This window comes from Lemur catta, chromosome 18 (assembly GCF_020740605.2).
Source record: "Lemur catta isolate mLemCat1 chromosome 18, mLemCat1.pri, whole genome shotgun sequence".
Classification (NCBI taxonomy): Eukaryota; Metazoa; Chordata; class Mammalia; order Primates; family Lemuridae; genus Lemur; species Lemur catta.
Window position 1 is genome coordinate 36,623,303 of NC_059145.1, and position 17,260 is coordinate 36,640,562.

The following is a 17,260-nucleotide window of genomic DNA, read 5'->3' on the forward strand; positions in this document are numbered from 1 at the left end:
CTTTCTCCCAACCTGCGTGGCATGGCTGCTACCTGGAGCTGCAGGGCAGAGACAGGCACTTTGGCAGGACCAGAAACCATACTGAGGATGCTGTTGTACACTCTCCGTCAGCAGGACCATTCTCCCCGTTTCACAGATGAGAAAATTGACCTCAAAATGACTGGCTGAAAGCTATGTGGCTCAGCCAGCCCAGGATTGAATGAGATGACAGGGGCTGCCCACTCTGGGGCGTCCCATCACTGGCCTAGGCCCTTTTAGCCAGTCCAGCCCATACCCCTGCCACATTCACCCTGAGGCCATGGGGCACCTTCAAGACAGGAGCCACATCTCAGGTGGCTCCCTAGAGCAGTAAGAGCCACTGATCCCCCACTAGTATCCTGTAGCCACCTGGGAGTCTTCTCTGATGAGAAATATTTCCTCCTAGACCACCCTTCCTGCCCTCCAATCCCCTCTCCAGGCCCCTGGCCAGTGTGGACCCCAGAAAACTATAGTTCTGGCTCCAGCAGAAGGGAGAGGCTGTGGGGCCCCTGGAGTGGGAGGTAGGACAACTTTCTAGTCACCATGGCCTCATGCCACCACCCCTGCCCACTGACATTCATGGTGCCCCCCAGTCTGATTCCAACCTCCTCCAGCCTTACTGTGCCGCCTGCTCTGCCATCAAAGCTTCCACTGCCTCCTTCAATGGGGTAACCCCTGCCCAGCATCCCCTCAGCCCCTCAGGCAGAGAACAGCAGAGGCAAAGGACCTAGGGCAGGAGGGGTCAGTCACATTTGCACAGTGGAAGCAGCCTGTGTGTCTGGAACCCAGAAAGTGAGGGGTGCTCCTGGTGTGTGAGGGGAGCTGGAGAGGCCATAGGAAGGACTTTTGTCTTGGTCCCTGGAGCAATGGATGGAAGATGTCATTTGTAGGTATTTAGGCAGGGAGTGGTGATCAGTTCTGCTCTGTGGAAAGCTCTCTCTGGAAGGCAGTAAGGGAGGCAAGGAGACACAGGAAGGGGCAGTTGCAGTTGTCCAGGTGGGAAAGGGTTGTCCAGGCTGAAGATTTCTCGGAGCCCCTTCTCCAGGAATCTCTCTCTGATCCCCTACCCTATCCATATTCAATGGAAGGTTAGAGCAAGTGGTCACCATGAGGTGAAATTGGAGGATTCCAGAGATCCCTGGCCCAGATGAAGGCAAACTTGGGCACTCATGAACATAGGAACTGGATTACTAAGCTGTGTGTCCCCAGATCCTGACCCAGGGTATTGTGTTCATCTTCTGAATCAACGGATAGGTGGATGAATGGATGAATGGATGAACAGACAAATGCTTGAAAGGATGGATAGATGGTAGGATGGATGAGTAAACAAAAGCTTGGTTGGAGATGAATGGGTGGGTGGGTGGTTGGATGGATGGAAGGATGGAGGGACAGATGACTGAAGAGATGGGTGGATGGTAGGATGGATAGGTGGGTGGATAGATGGATGGCTGGTGGAGGGATGGACAAATAGATGGACAGATGGATGGACAGATGGATGGGTGGATGAGTGGGTAAACAGATGGTCAGATGGTGAATGGGTGGGTGGGTGTGTGAATGGATGGATGGATGGATGGATGGATGAGTGGGTGCATAGATGGTCAGATGGTGAATGGGTGGGTGGGTGTGTGAATGGATGGATGGTGGATGGATGGATGAGTGGGTGCATAGATGGAGGGGTGAATGACATCCTCACTTAGATGTGGGCTGTGGCTTCCCTAGAGCACTTTCTACTTCTGAGGGTCCTGATAAGAGCTTTTGAGCCACATCTCTTTACTTTTCTCATGACCTTCCTGAATGCTGAAATGTACTCAATCCTTCCTGACTTCTCAGCCCCTTTGCTCCAAAGTCAATTCTCGATTTTCCTTTCCCAAACTATCATATATTTGACTCCCCATAACGCCACTCCTAACCAAATCTGTCTCTTAGCTGTGTCAGTTGAGAGGCCCAAGAAGTTGGCTTCCCACCAGCCTTCCCCTCCTTTGGGCTGTCTAGGATCCCAGCTATTCCCTGGAGCAGAGGCTCATGAAGGCATGTAGAGGCTGGTAGCTCTCTGGTTTCCAACCTGGGCTTTATTGTCCCAGTCCCTCCCACAGGGCCCATTCTGCACCCCTGTTGCAGATGCAGGAAACGCATTTCAACAAGAGCTGGTGTGTCTACTCAAAACAGGTTGGGGACAATGTAGTCAGTATGGACACCATCAATCAGCCCTTCCCCATTGTTGTGGACAAACCAGCAGGCGACCTTCGTGCCGACACTGGCATCCTTTCTGTAGTCTTTCTGGGAGCCCCTGGGGGAAAGAAGAGAGAGGCTGTAATACACAGGGTGGGCAAAATGGCTGCTGTGGCCATTGACCTGAGGTTGAAAAAGAGTGTGAAGTTGGCAATTCTAAGAGCCCAGAATTCTTCAGTCCAGAATGAAATCATATGATTTCTCTTCTCATGAGGCCAAGGTTAGGCTTCTCCCTCAAATGGAAATAAGAGTACCCCATAGAAGACAAGAGCCCATGAGGAAAATGTGCCTGGGCAGAGTGAGGGACCAGAGGGACCCCCTCACCTGGTAACAGTCAGCCGATGGTTCTTCACCACCATGGTGGCATCTGGCTTTGTGGGGTCAGAGCCTGGGTGGATGTCAGACACTTTAAAGTCAAAAGGGTGGAAGAATTGCCCTGGGAATGAAAATGTTCACACTGTCAGCACCTGGCCATTGCCATGGGTAACCCAGCCACTGACCTTTCAGGGTTGATGCAAAGACTGAATGGGGTGTCATGAGCTGGGTATAGAGTGCCTAAGGAGGCCTTGTGCATGTCTTTCCCATGCTGCTATCTGGCCTGAACAGCTTGCAGTCTGAACATTCCATACCCAGCAGCCCATGTGTCTGTGCTGACATCCAGTGACTGTCCATGACATAGAAGCCTAGAAAGTCCTGGTGGAAAGGATGTTTCTTCCACACCTGGTGCAGGACAACCACAAAGGTAACCCCATCTCCAAAGGAGACCACCATATTCTTCTTCCTGTTGATGGTCACGGACAGCCTACAAGAGAAGAGGAGGTCAGCAGGTGGCTGTGGGGCCCAGTGGCCATGACACTGAGCGTGTGAATCAAGGGCATCTTGGCAGGGCCTCCCCTGCACATGGCACCCGAGAGCCCATGGACTCCAGGAACTATCTCAGGAGTGTTGGAAAGAGGATGCCTCATGCATGTTGTGTATGTCTCCACTGAATGGATCCTTGCTCCTTAGTAAGCAGCAGTCCAGAGGCCTGGGTCCAGCCCCAGCTCAGTCACTGATGTCCTGTGTGACCTCGGGCAGGTCCCACCCCTCTGTGGGCCTCAATGGGAGTAGCACTCCTGCCCTGCCACTGGGCTCCGGGGCATCTGAAGACACAGGAGAGGCCGGGGAGTTTGAGGACTCACATTTCAGCCATGGGAGATGCCAAAGGGGATTCTTGTTATCACCACCTAGCACTCTCCCCCAACCAGCCCTTCCCTCGAGCTCAGGCCTGTGAGCTGTCCAGCTACCATTCTGGCTCTGACAGGGCCCCAGAGGTTGGTCACCCTCCCCTGTGGCAGGGGACTGAACTCTGAGGCAACCAGTCTTTCCTGGGATTTGTCCAAATCCCTCAAGAGCCTCCTTAGAGCCTCAGGCTGTAGAAGCCCTTGTGGACCTAGCAGGGGACATTACCCATCCTGTGTGACTGTGACTGTGTCCAGCCAGCTGAAAGTGCTGGGCACAGCTCCACTCCACAAGGTGATCTTCTCCGTTGTCACCTCAATCTGGAGGTCCATCTGAGTGTTGGTAATGCCCAGTTTTCCAAAGTAAGTCTTTCTGGTCTCAGAGTCAGGGCTGCCTCTCTTGTCGCCAATGATCTGCCCGTTAACTGTGAGGCCTGCCAGAGGGTCAGGCAGGGAGAGAGACCAGCGAGAACTTCTGAGTCCAGGCTGGCCTTTTGGGGTGTGCCTTCCCCTTCAACCAGATCTGCTGAGAGGGAGCAGAGTGGGAACCCCAAGGAGAGACCAGGACTTCAGAGCCCAACCCTGTCTGTTCCTAAACAATCTAGGTTTGGATCCTGCTGGGACATTGTGGATCTGCCTTTTGCCTCAGCCAGGGAGTGGTGTTCAGAGAAAAACTATTCCCCAGACACACTTTGGGTCCTACCCCCAGGCCCAAGCTGCCCATTCACCCTAACCATTTCTCCAATGGCACTGGCACATGGGGACTTAGCCTGTGGCCCCCACAGCTCCCCACCCCAGGGAGTGCTCTGTATATGAAGATGGATGAGTTCCTGGGCAGAGCGAGGACCTGATCCATGTGCCCCTTGGGGCTCCAGGCTCCCTCAGGAATAACCCCTGGCCCCAGCCCTAGCCTGCAGCCCCCACCTGTGTCCGGATCCCGAATGAGGCGTAGCACCGTGCCTGGGTCTTCATCAATGTTGAAGCAGAGGGCATCGTCTTTCTCAGGAACTTGGATGATGAAATGGGGGTCCCCATCCACTAGGGGCACATCAGAAAAGCGGCTGGCTCTTGGGACCTCTTACTACACCTGGGGCCTCCCCAGCCTCCGGGCCCCCATGGGTTGGACTCCTAGACAGGCAGGAGCGCTGTGCCCAGGACAGTTCCCTTGCCCCCAGGAGGAGCCAGCGAACTCACCGTAGTAGTAGGGTCTTTGAGGAGGGTGGTAGCTGACTTGGGCTGCAAAGGGGAGAGGGCTGAGCTAAGCAAGCAGCCCTAGGGAGGTGCCAGGACCCCCACCCAAGATTTGGCTCGCACCCCTCCCCTTCCTCTCCCTAATGCTCTCGCCCCTCCCCACCCCCAATTTCCTCAGGATACATTGTCCCTCTGCCTGTCCCAGAGTGCTGATTCAGGAAAGACCACAGACAGGAAGGGGACAGGGTCAAGCTCTGGGCCATGGGCAGGGAGGGCTGCAGCGGCCAGCATGTACTCACTCAGGAAGGCCCCGGAGGTGGTGACAGAGGTGGCTAAAAGAAGCCAAAGGGCAGTCGTGAGCAGGCTCTAGGGATTCCCTCCCCCAACCCTGTGTCTTCTGCCTGTGCTGGGGCTACCGGTCCAGTCCCCAGTGGGGCCCCAACTCCAGCAGATAGAGGTGGAGATGTGACCCCAAAGCTTAGGCTTCAGAAATGGGGGCATGCCCAGGGAACTTCTTTACAGGGCTGGTGGCAATAGGAGTGTAATTTACGTGCTAGGGGCAGGGCATATTGATGTATCTAAGATGCAAGCCATGAAGTCATCAGCTTCTCTCTCTTGAGTAATGCTCACAGCAGACATCTGCTCCACCCCTGGACTCCCCATCCCCCAACTGGGGTGAGTGAGGCTCACAGCTGACTATTGCTCCTTGGCAGTAAAACACCCACTCACATGCACATGCACACACAGGCACATGTATGTACGTACATGCATACACATGCATACACATGCACACACATGCACACACATGTGCCAGTACATTTGTCAGGGCTGTTCTGGAGGGAAAGTGATGACCCCATCCAAATGTGCTCCCCTTATAGAGGGAGGTGGGTCAGGCCAACAGGGGCTGGGGAGGCCCTGCCCGGTGGTGGGGGCTTTTGGGAATGATGTTCCAATTTTAGGGGGACACAAGCACTGTGATCCCCAGTAATCCCTCGCATGGGCCCTGGCCTACATCCCAGCTCAGCCACCTACTAAGTCCTTGAGCAAATAGACTTAACCACTCTGTGCCTCAGTTTCCTCACTGTAAAGTGGGAATGGTAAAAGGACCCTCTTGGAGGGTTGCTGTGGGGTTAGTGGCTGATGTGCAGGTCACAGAACACTCTCATACTGATAGTCTTTCCTTGGGCAGGGGAAGCCACCCCAATCAGCTGACAAGGGCTCTGAGGCCCAGAGAGGGGCAGAGTCATGGCTGGGCAGTGGAGCTGGACCTGAGCCCGGGTGTCCTGAGGCCTCCCAGGCTGGCTGTCCCAGCTGGCTTGGAAAGGCCTCCTCAGTGCCCTTGTGTCTCTTCTCCATGATGCCCCCCAACGACTGGCTCCAGCTTACCTTCTGCATCTGCAGGTGTCGCGAGGGAGAAAGAGGAGAAATGAGTTAGAAGCCATAGGCTACTGGTGTCAGGGCCAATGCAACCAATGGCAGTGGCCTGAGCAGGGCCCAGGGCTTGCTGCCTGCCCAACCAGCCTCCCGGCAGCCAGCTGTGCCCCTGGAAGAAGGAGTCCTGCAAGCCAGAGGCCTGGCCTGGCCTAGACCGGGTCCTTGCCCCCTGTGCCTCCCCACACCAACCTCTGCACGTGCCCTGTGCCCAGCTGCAGTGGGCATTTGGGACCCCTGTTGAGTAGGATGGTCTGGGGTCTGGCTGAGGAGACTGGGTCCCAGCCTCCAGCTCTCAGGGCCTCTTCCTCTCACAATCCCCAGGTGCCTGGTAGCCTGCTCCAAGTTGGAAGTGCTTCCTCTTGTCTACCTAAGCCCTTCCATGCTGCAGCCTAAGCCCTCTTCCTTGAAGTGGGCCCTGGGCATTGTGCCCGCTTACTCACATCCCTTCAAGAGATGCAGTGGCTTCTATTCACCCCGCGCCCCACTGTCCATGCTGACGGCTTCCTTCTCTCCAGACAACCTTCCCCAGCCCTTGGCCAGTTTTTCTTCAGGTGCCCCTGGACCTGCCCCTCTTTGGCAGGTGTGGTTCTCCCCATGCCTGGCCCACTCCTCTGCTGGGCACCCGGGGCCCAGGGTCCTAGGGGGAGGCCTCCAGGTTCTGGCTTCTACCCCCGGTGCCCACCTTCCCCAGGTTTGTCGGCGATGTCCTCATTGTCCTCGGGCTTGGTCACCACCATGGAGGTCAGTGGAGTCACAAAGTGGTACTTGAGGGACAGGTCCAGGGCTTGGGCTGTGAGCTTCTCCTTCTCCTCGCCGTGGGCGTTCTTGCTGTGACGAGGGCAGGCCAGGAGGCTCAGCCCAGAGAACAGCTCCCTGCCTGCCTCCCCTGCACTGGCTCCCAGAACCAGACCAGGGGCCCCAGGGGCAGCCAGGGCCCCTCCTGACCTCTCCTATTGTGGGGGCCTCCAGGGTGGAGCCCACCGGAGCTCGGAAAAGACTGGTTCATGTGGACAAGCCCTGCTTCTTCCCTAGGCCTTAGTTTCCCCACCTATGAAATACACGGAGCTCCAACAGTCACTCGTGACAGCGTCTGCGTGCCGAGTGCTCAGCACGTGCCAGATCCCGTGCGGGGGCTTCACAGCTGTCCCACCTCAGTGGGCACTGACGCTGCCCTCTCGAGAGGGCGCAGCTCTGCCCTCCGGGAGCTGGGAGCTGGGGTTCCAGCCCTCAGTTCCGCCCCGCCTTGCCATGCCTCGGCCGCGCTGGGTGGGGGAGCAGGGTGCTGAGGCCCTCCCTGCCCTCGAGGCACTCCCAGGCTGCCGGCCGTGGTGCTTGCCCACTTGCGCCTTGACAGCTAGGGAGCGGGGACACAGGGTTCCTTACCGATGGCTCTGCAAGCAGTTCCCGGGGCTGGGCCAAGAAGAGGGCAGGACAGCTGGGACTAGGTGCGGGGGCGCCCTTCCCTGGGGTGCGGCCGAGTCACAGCCAGCACAGGTGCAGGCACAGGTGGGCGCTGGGGCAGGGTGGGGCCCAGCTCACCGTTTCTCCAGCAGCTGCTCAATGGTGAGGTAGGCCCAGAGCCGCTCGATGTAATTCCCGAAAATGTAATCCCGCTCCTGCAGGGCCTTCTCCACCTCCTTCACGTCCACCTCCTCCGTGAAGGTCAGGTCGTTGATGGCCTGCGGCAGGGGTCGGAGGAGGTGAGAGGCTGGAGGCCTGGAGCCAGGTGGGCCAGGTTCGGGGCCACCACTCCTGGGCTGTCAGCCAAGAGGCTGGAGCCCTATTGGTGCTGGTCCCCTGGCCCAGCACACTTCCAGGCCCCAGCCCCGCTCACCCCATGGCCCTTCACATCGGCCTTAAAGCTGTTCAGGTGCTCGTCCGCCAGGCGCCCGGACACCACGATCTCAGAGCCATCATAGAAGTGCTGGTAACTGTTCTGGGTGAGGTCCAGGATGGCATTCTCAGGGTACTCCACCTCCACGCCTGTCAGCAGTGGGTTGGCCACCTCCTCGTAGAAGCCCTGGAGTTCAGATGGTGGGGAGGGGACCGGTCATGTCAGGCCGCAGGGCAGGCACGGAGAGGCTGGGGTGGGTGGGCTCCCACTGATGCTGCAGCATGTCGTCAGTCCCCCAGGCTGGGCCAGTCCTGGCTCCTGATTTTCGCTTCTGCCTGGCCGCCCTGGCTGTGCCCTGCAGTCTGCAGGAGCCCTCTCTGCCCCCCACCTACCCCAGGTAGACACTAGGGAGACTAGAAAGAAAAAACAGAGTTCTTGGCACATAGAAAGTACATACGCAACGTCTGTTGGAACGAAAGCAAGGAGGAAAGGGAGAGAGGCAGACGAGAAGGCGAGGTAGGCAGGAGAGCAGCCATCAGGAGACGGACTGGGGGAGGGGTGGGGAGCCCTGCAGAGGTGGAGGTGCCGCTACCTGCCAGATTCAGCAAACAAAATGATGGGACTTGCTGTCAAATTGAATGTCATAAACAAGGAATTTTTTTTTTTAATATATCTGTTATGAGTTGAATTGTGTACTCCTAAAATTTAACCTTTTTTGGAGAGAGGGTATCCAAAATAAAGTCATTAGGGGAGCCCTAATCCAAGATGACGGGTGTCGTTATAAAAAGGGGAACTTGGACACAGACACACATAGGGAAGATGTGGGAAGACACAGGTAGAAGATGACCATCGACAAGCCAAGGAAGGAGGCCTAGAGCACTTCCTTCCGTTCTAGGCCTTTTACGTACCCTCAAAAGAAACCAACCCACTGACACATTGATCTTGGACTTCCAGCCTCCTGAACTGGGAGACAATACATTTCTGTTGTTGAAGCCACTCAGGCTGTGGTACTTTGCTATAGCAACCCCAGGAAACTAACAAAATGTCCTATGCAATATTTGGGGTATGCTTACACTGAAAAAGAATTCATTGTTTATCAGACATTCATAGTTAACCATATGTCCTGCATTTGATGTGACGATCCTACTGAAGAAGCAGGTCTGTTCTGTGTGGCCTGAGGACAAAATCAGAACCATTGTTGATGGGTAAGAGGTAGTTAGAGTAGATTTCAACACAAGAGGAAGCTCTTCCTAATAACTGAAATTGTCACATGGTGAAACAGCTGCCTGAGGAAGTAGTGAGCTTCTCATTCCTGGAAGTGTGCAAGACAAGGCATACCTGCAACTGCAAATCGGCATCGGAATCCTCATAAATGCGTCGGGCAAACCCATGGTTCTCCAGGGCCATAGCATCCAGCAAGTTATAATTCAGATTGTTGCCAAAGCCCAGATTATACAAGGGGAACTTGCCCCTGATGGCATTTCGCACGTTCTCTTGGATTTTTTCAGGATTTGTCACACCTGTAGGAGAAGAGAGTGTTCACACTCCAGCCAGAGCCCTGGGGACTGGCTAGCCCAGCTCTGTCTGGAGAGAGCTGACCCCTGCACAAGCAGAGTTGGGGGAGTCATGGCCACAGGCCCTTGTCAGGGCAGATGGTGGGGTGCCTTGGCAGAGGGAGGCAGAGCCCTGCCCTCGAAGGGCTCACAGGCCATGGGGGACCCTGGGAAGAGCTGCCCAAGGCTTTCCAGTGAGCCAGCTACAGTAGGAGCAGCGGCCAGGTGCCCTGCTCCAGTGCAGAGCTACACCCGCCCTCCTCACCAGTATTGGCTTCCCCGTCAGTCAGCATGATGACAATGGAGGTGCTCCTCTCTGGGACTCTGTGATTCTCCCGGGCCTCATTCAACATACCGATGCCCCTCAACAGCCCGTCATTGAGGTTGGTCACTGGGACACAAACAGCACTGTGGGAGGGTGTCCTCAGGGTGCCAGGGTGCGGGGAGTCTGGGGTGGAGGAGGCCAGGACCGCAGGCCTTGCCCACGTGCCCAAGGACCCCGTCTGCTTCAGCCAGACTGCATGGATCAGTGCATGAACACACAGGACTTACGCTTTCAAATGAGGGGGAAAGCACGTGGTGATTGTAAACGCAATTTGGAAAACAGTCCAGTGGACTCCCAGCCCCTCTCACTGGGAGGAGATAGGACTGGTGTAGGTGATTTTCCCTAAGATAAGAAATGGGGCCAAGAAGGGTTTGCTGTGGCCTTAGCTTGCTGGGACTTTCTGGGCACCAGGATTATGGGTTAGAAACAAAAAGAATGGGTTTCCCGGGACCACAGAGAAGCCACCCGGTATCCTGTCTTCAAGCCTGAGGATTGCCCACTCCCACCTCTCCTCCCAGCTCGGTTCTGCAGGGTCTGAGACCAGCAGGCCCATGAGGAGGAGGCAACCAGGCTGCGCAGGGCAGAGAGGGGAGCTGCAAGGAGGCCCATCCACACTCCTCTGCTCTTACTTCCTCTTTCCTCAATGGTCTTCACAAACGCCCTGGCCTCCTGCAGGTTCTCAGCAGTGGCTTGGACTAAGTGCTCTCTCCAGGTGGTCACGTCGCTACTGAACAGGATGAAATTCAGGTAGTCCACTTCCTTCATATCGTCCAGGATTTTGAGGAGGGCATCTCTTGTCTGGGGAAGAGAGAGACTAACAGACAAGGAGTGGGAGAAGCAGCGACAGAGAGCGGTGGAGCTTGTGCCCTGCGTCCGCGGGCTGAGCCGAGGCTTGCCACACAAGTGGGCAGAGGCCTTGAGCCTTCTTTTATCCTTTCTCCTCATTCACTGCAAATATCAGCTTTTTCTACCTAACAAAAAACCTCTTCTTCCCCCATTCCACAACCCCCGGCTCTGCCGCTTGCGCAAAGGAGGTACCTGCTGTATTTTCCGGCCAGCCATGGAGCCGCTGACATCAATCACGAAGACCACGTTCTTGGGCACCACTGGGAGGCCTTGAGGTGCAAAGAAGTGCACGAAGTAGCCGTTGACTATCTGCAAAGGGGGGAGAGCAACGGAAGCCATGTCCCTTTAGCAATACCACATTGACTGCTCTTCCAGATAGAAGCCAGACATTCACCGGCCTGGGCAAAAGATGTCCCTTTCCCACCCTCGAGGGGCTGCTGTACAAAGGCTCTGGGCCATTGGCTGTCCCATGTCACATAGGAAAACTCAGTCTTGGGCTGAGGATCAAGGGTGATGTCACTAGATGTGGCTGCAACCCTGCCCCACACCAGCCCTCGCCCAAGCACGATGATGATGATTTGGCCAGCCCGGGTACCTGTACGCTGGCTGGAGACTCTCTGTTCACATCATAGGTGATGGTGAAATCTCCATTGAGGAGGGAGTCTGTGCAGTTTGGGCATGAACGCTGTTGGTCTAAGCTGGGCTTGAAGGACACGTGGCCCTGAGGGACAGAGATGGAGGACCTTGCTCAGCTTGGCCTGGGCCTGCCCTCAGGCAGATCGCAGCCTGGGGGTGCCCACGGGTCGGCCCTGCAGAAGCCAGCAGCCCTCAGTGTGTGCTCCTCGGGCTGCGCTCTGGAAGTACTGAATGTCCGAGTTGTGTTGTTTATATAAACATTTGTTCATCCACCGCTCCCTGTCAATGGGGTCCCTGGAATAGCTGGGGGCCTCAGGGACTGGAGCCAACCACCCAGCCCCAAGAGTGAAGTTCTGTTTAATCTTTTGCCCCTCGATGTGGAGTCAGTAGATCTGAATGACTCTTTCTGGCCTTGGTCTCCTAACCTGTAAAACAGGAACGATGATCCCTGCCCTGTCCACTTCTCAAGGTGGGATTGTCCCCCTATGCCCCGGCACAGCCGAGGCCCCAGTTCCTCTGGCAGGTCATCAGCAGCCCCCCGAAGCATCCTCACTCTGGACCCAAGAGGGCCAGGAGGAAGGCGATGGCTGCAGACTGATCTCCCCCCACCCAACACGCACACGCTTGCCTCAGCCATTGTGGGCTATGGCCTGTGCCAGTGTTCCTGCCCTGCCCCCGGGCTGAGGGGCGTCTATACCACCTTTTTCCCTGAGAAGGACTTGGTGAGGGCACTGCCCAGGAGGTCATTGGTGATGAACGAGGCCTCGGCATCCAGCATGCTGATGCCCTGGGGCTCGAAGATGTCTACGTTGATCTGGAACAGCCAAAGGGAGGTGATGTCACTCAGTGGCAGTGCAGAGGCCAGCCTCCAGGACAAGACCCACGGGACTGAGGCGGGTCTGATGATGCAGGGACCCTCTAGGGCAGTGCTGAGGGTCTGCCTGGGATCTCCCACCAGAAAATGACCTCAGGGCTTGTAGAGGGTGTCCCAATTCCGGAGTGTTTCCACCACCTGCCAGATTCTACCACTAAGGCATTGCCTTTGGCTTTCAGTGGTGAGATGCCCATGTACCCAGTTATGAGCACGGCAGAGGCAGCCTGTGGTATTGCCCTGGGGGGCCCAGCCCCAGATCTGGGTCTTCAGAGTCCAGCCCAGCCTCCTCCTCTCGGCCCCAGCTGCTGTGATTCCTCCAAGCCTCCTCAACCAAGCCCGGGGCCAGAACTTTCTGTCGTTGACCCTGGTCTGAGTCTGCCCCTGGGTTCTTTCCTGCACCCCTGAAGTTGGTGCAGGAGCTGCAGGAGCACAGATTACCTCAAAGTGTTTGACCAGTTGCTTGGGCTGGACCTTGAGGTACATCTCGTACTTGCCCTTGTGCCTCTTCAGCAGCTCCTCATAGGTCAGCTCGAAGGTGACCTTGCTGCCCGCAGCCACGTTGACCGAGACGGTGAACTTCTCCAGCTTCCTCCCGGAGGCCCTGAACCAGGAGCAAGACGGTGACCCCCAAAGACTGCATGAGCCCCCCTTCCTCCGCCCTGGGTTCAAGTCCCAGACCTTTGGTTAGGGAAAGCCCTAACCATTCTCCAGCTCTACATGGAACAATGTAAATAGGGCACAGTTTAATATAACAATAATAATAGCTGTTCTTGTTCACAGCTCTGAATGCCCTTGAAACCCAGATGTTCTCCCGAGGCCTGGGGGTCTGCGCTTACTTGACCAAACCGGCTGTCTTGCCCTGGGACACAGCCTTTTCATACTGCTTCTTGGCGACTTCCTTCTCCTTGACGTTCCCAGGGTAGGTAATGCCATCAATAGTCCTGCAGGGAAGGAGAGTTTGTGGGGCGTGGGGGTCACACCGGGCCAGACCCTGCCCTCCAAGCCCAGAGCCAGCGGCCATGGTGGTACCCACAAGGTGAAGTTCGTGATGAAGGCTGTCTTGGGCAGGTCCACGTCAAAGGAAACCTCCTTGGCCACGTCTGCACGGTTGACGGCTCTTGTGGTGACAACATTGTGAGCAAAGCGGGAGGTCACCTTGCTGTTGATTTTGGTGCTGTAGACCTCGATGCCATCAATCACCTGTGGGAGAGTGGGCAGGGGTCAGCCAGGCAGGGTCACTGGGGAACCAGGCCTGCAACCTGTCCTCCCTTCCAAACTCTCCTGTGCAGGTTCTGAGGCCCCTGTCGTCCTCCCAGTCCCACATTCAGTGGGCCACCATCGTGCTGGGGCTGGCTCTGCTTTGCGATCTGTTTACACACAGCTGCAGCCGGTGAGACCTGTCCTACCCACTCCCATCTCCAGAGCTCCAGCCATGCCCAGGTTTGCCCGGAACACTTGCCCCTGGCTCTTCCTGTTCATCCTTCACACCCCAAGTTCCCTCACCCCCCACCCTCCCTCACACACACCCACCCTCCCTCACACACCCCCACATTCCCTCACGTGCACCCCACATTCCCTCACATGCACCCCACCCTCCCTCACGCACACCCCACATTCCCTCATGCACACCCCACACTCCCTCACACACACCCCACATTCCCTCACGCACACACTCCAGCAGCCTCCCATGTCCTTCGATAATTGCCAGAGTCTGTCTCCCAAACAGGAACTTATGTCCTGCGCTAAGGGGTTCCTGGACACCCCCCTTCCCACAGTGGTGTTGGACTGAGGGGGCTTTAGCAGATGTCTGGGTTAAACAGGGATATAAAGGTGCTTTGTGAGGGTGACAGACACCGCTCCACTGTGTTCTCAGCCCTGCACACAGGGCCAGGTGCCAACAGGTGCTTGGTGTTTGTGGAAGGAAGGGATGCCTGGTGGGGCCCTCCTGGGCTGCATCCCATGATGGTGGGGGCCCATGAGGTTGGGGGGGGCCGCAGTTGTGTGGTGCTCTTTCCCAGGGGTCTTGTGCCGTGCAGGAGTCTGTTAGGGCAGAGGGCTGTGAGCCGGTTTGCCGGTTGTGAGGGGCCTGTTGTTACGGCCCACACCTTCCGCAATTGGGCAACTGGCTCCATCCTCCCCTGCCCCACCTGGCCCCTTTCCCAGAGAAAGTTCTTACCCCTTCCGGGAGGCTCCGTTTCTGCAAAGATAAAAACAAACAGGAGTTAGGCCAAGGCCAAGGCCACATGGCCTGGGAGCAGGCTGTGGTCTGGGACCAGGGTTCAGCAGCGCCTGCCTCCACACACGCTTGAGGGCCCTCCCAGAGCCGCATGTCAGAGCAGGAAGGACTCTGAATAGACGGGGAAACTGAGGTCCAGAGAGGGGCAGTTCTCCACGTTCCCCGGGGGAACAGGGCAGGGAGACCTGAACCCAGAGCCCTCTTTATGTCCCACATACCCACCTCATTCTGTCCCTCATTCTGCCTTTCCCTGGCCCCCAGAGCCCTTCAGCCTCCTCCCAGAACACCCCCACCCCACCACACCCCGCAGGGCTCAGCTCAGCACGTTGTAGAGGCCTCTGCACTCGCCTAAGACTGGGACCCTCACAGCCCTCAGGGAGGCGAGCAGTTCCCAGTGCATTGCTCATTTGACAGGTAGGGAAACCGAGGCTCAGGGAGTTTTAAGAGCCTTGCCCAGGGTTAGACAGCAGGTTTCTATAGGCCTTGGCTGAGCCCAGTGCTCTCACTGCCCAGCCCTCTGCCTCCTCTCACCCCAACGCCCGCTGGACACTGAGGCCCAGAGGGCGAAGAGGGGCAGACTCACCCCCAGCAGCCGGAAGGAGCTTCTTGGGAAGCCAGAGGCTGCCAAGCCGGAGAGCAGAGCCAAGACCAGGCAGGGCCACCAAGCAGATGCCATTGCTGAGCACACAGACAGGCCCACACTCCTTATATGAGCTGGCCTGGTGTTTTCCAAGCAGGGTCAGCGACCCGAGTGGGAATGGGAGGGGCGGGGGTGGGAAGCTCCTCCGGCAAGCCGGGCATGGGCGGGGTTACGGTCCCCAGATGTGTGTCTGAAGAGGGCCAGTGGTCACCGGCAACAGCGTTGGGGCTTCACTCCTGACGGGGGACCACGGAGGCCCTCAGGAAAGCTGAAGCTGTGTGCTGACGTTGGGCCCTGGGACTCCCTGGTGTGGGTGATGGAGACAGGTGCGGAGCTGCATTCAGAGCAAACGGTATCTCCGCATTGTCGCCTCTTGTCCCGCCATTGATACAGCCTCTGGTCTGGCCCCCTAGATCTCAGCCTCTCCCTTTTCAAGGCAGCCAGGGCGCAAAACCAGACCCATCCCCTTCAGGCTCAGACCTCTGCAACTGAGCCCCTCACTCACTGGGGCTGCTGTGGCTCCCAGGGCCCCAGGGAAAGGGCACACCCCAAGTCCTGCGGGCCCAGCTCTCTGTGATCTGGCTCCACCTGGCTCTTCTGAACGTGCTCTCCGCCCACTGGCGTGCCCTCCCCTTCTCTGGGCACAGGGCCTCCCCTCCAGCCACCTTCCTCCTCTGTTCCCTATGGACAAGGAGACAGCCCTGCTCCCAGCCCCAAGCCCCCGAGGGCCTGCTTTGTCATTATATTAATATGTTGAGGTTTCGGAGCTCACCTCTGACTGCCCCCTCTGGGCCCAGAGCTCCTGGAGGGCTAAGCCATGTCACGTTCCCCTCTGTCCTCCCAGAGCCCAGCTAGGGACTTGGCTACCCTCAGCCTCTTGGGGAGTCATTCCCCTAGAAGTCTCCAGTCAGGCTGGGCTCTGGCTTCCAGGCAATGAGAGTTTCAGAGGCAGGACCTGGTCCTTCCCAGTGGGAGCTGGGACTTCCTGAGCCACACCAGAGCCACACCAGTTCCCAGCCCCTCTAGGGCCGCTGCCACATGCATACCACACCCATGGCTTCTCTGAGCAAAGCTGACCCTGTGACCCTCCCCTGGGTGGGCCACTACTGAACGGAGTGGACGAAGATGCCTGGGCCCAGGACAGCTAACTTGTGGACTGCGCCCTGGCCTCGGCAGAAAGCTCTGGGAGCAGAGAAACAGGGCAGAAAGCAGAAGTCATGAGGCAGTGGCAGCCACGAGGACAGTGTGGACTCCCCGTTAGAAGAGAAAGAAGCCACAGAGCAATGACAGAGAGTTGCCAAGTCAGGGAAACGATGCCCGAGTGACAGATGCAGCTGCCGAGGGGCCGCTGCCTGTGCGTGAAGCTGGCTGGGCGGTGCCTGTCTCCCTCAGGCCTCCTGAACCCTCGTGCCAACTGCCCGCTGCAGCAGGCGCCAAGCCCAGGCCGACGGGGCCAAACCCAGCAGGTGCTGACACCTGGATGTGGGGAGAGGACCCCTCAGAGCTTCAGTCTCATTGTTTCCTGGCTCCTGGGATGTCCCATGCACATGGTCATTTTCAGCACTTGTAGCCGCTGACGGCTGGGTGGCTGAGGTTGTTGCTCATTGGCTGCTGCGTGGTGTTGCCCGATGGCCCCTCCTCACGGGCCTGCAGCTGCCGGCAGAGCTGCTTCCATCCTCCTGCACCCAGACTGCAGCCTCCTCCCCAAGTGCGTGGAGCCTGGGGAGAGGGACAACTGGAAGCAGGGATTCTGAAGCTGTCTAGAGCCCCAAGGGACGACTGGGGACTTGAAGGAAACCAGAGTCATCTTGCAAAATTTAGAATTAGAAGGAACCTAAGAGATCTTCAGGTTCATCTCACTTTTATTCTACAGGAGGGGAAGATGAGGCCCCAGGCCTGGGGCAGCCTTTGAGCTCAGCATTTGTGTTATTGATTTGGGCCCTCAAAGCCAGGCCTCGTCTGGTCTGGGCCCTGTGGACCTCATTGGTAGGGGCCACTGGGCAGAAGCCAGAGCAAAAGCAGAAAGCCTGTGGAAAGGAGTGTGTGGAGGCCCACCCACCTTCACATGATGGACTCCCCAAAGTGGGGGCTCTCCCTGTGATGTTGCATTTTAACTGGGCCCCAAGGCCAAGCCAGGAGAAGGAGCCCCACTGGGGCAGTTCCAGGCATTCACATGAGAAGACGGAGGGGTGCCGTTCCTGGTCCCCCAAACTTACAGTCACTG

The 17,260-nt window shown here is 57.3% G+C and overlaps 1 protein-coding gene across 1 annotated transcript; it reads right to left on the reverse strand.

Annotated features, from left to right (window-relative positions):
* Positions 1–2,067: 2,067 nt before the first annotated feature.
* ITIH3 (inter-alpha-trypsin inhibitor heavy chain 3) lies at positions 2,068–15,102 on the reverse strand. The gene is made up of 22 exons (XM_045530004.1): positions 14,980–15,102; positions 14,337–14,357; positions 13,194–13,360; positions 12,997–13,101; positions 12,599–12,761; positions 11,987–12,100; positions 11,246–11,371; positions 10,843–10,959; positions 10,434–10,602; positions 9,745–9,870; positions 9,265–9,446; positions 7,927–8,112; positions 7,632–7,771; positions 6,775–6,920; positions 6,045–6,053; positions 4,958–4,990; positions 4,662–4,703; positions 4,392–4,505; positions 3,697–3,901; positions 2,877–3,049; positions 2,572–2,683; positions 2,068–2,305 (listed from the first exon to the last, which is right to left on the reverse strand). The coding sequence occupies exons 1-22, from the start codon at positions 15,070–15,072 to the stop codon at positions 2,176–2,178; spliced, it is 2,673 nt and encodes an 890-aa protein (XP_045385960.1). The 5' UTR covers positions 15,073–15,102; the 3' UTR covers positions 2,068–2,175.
* Positions 15,103–17,260: the final 2,158 nt, after the last annotated feature.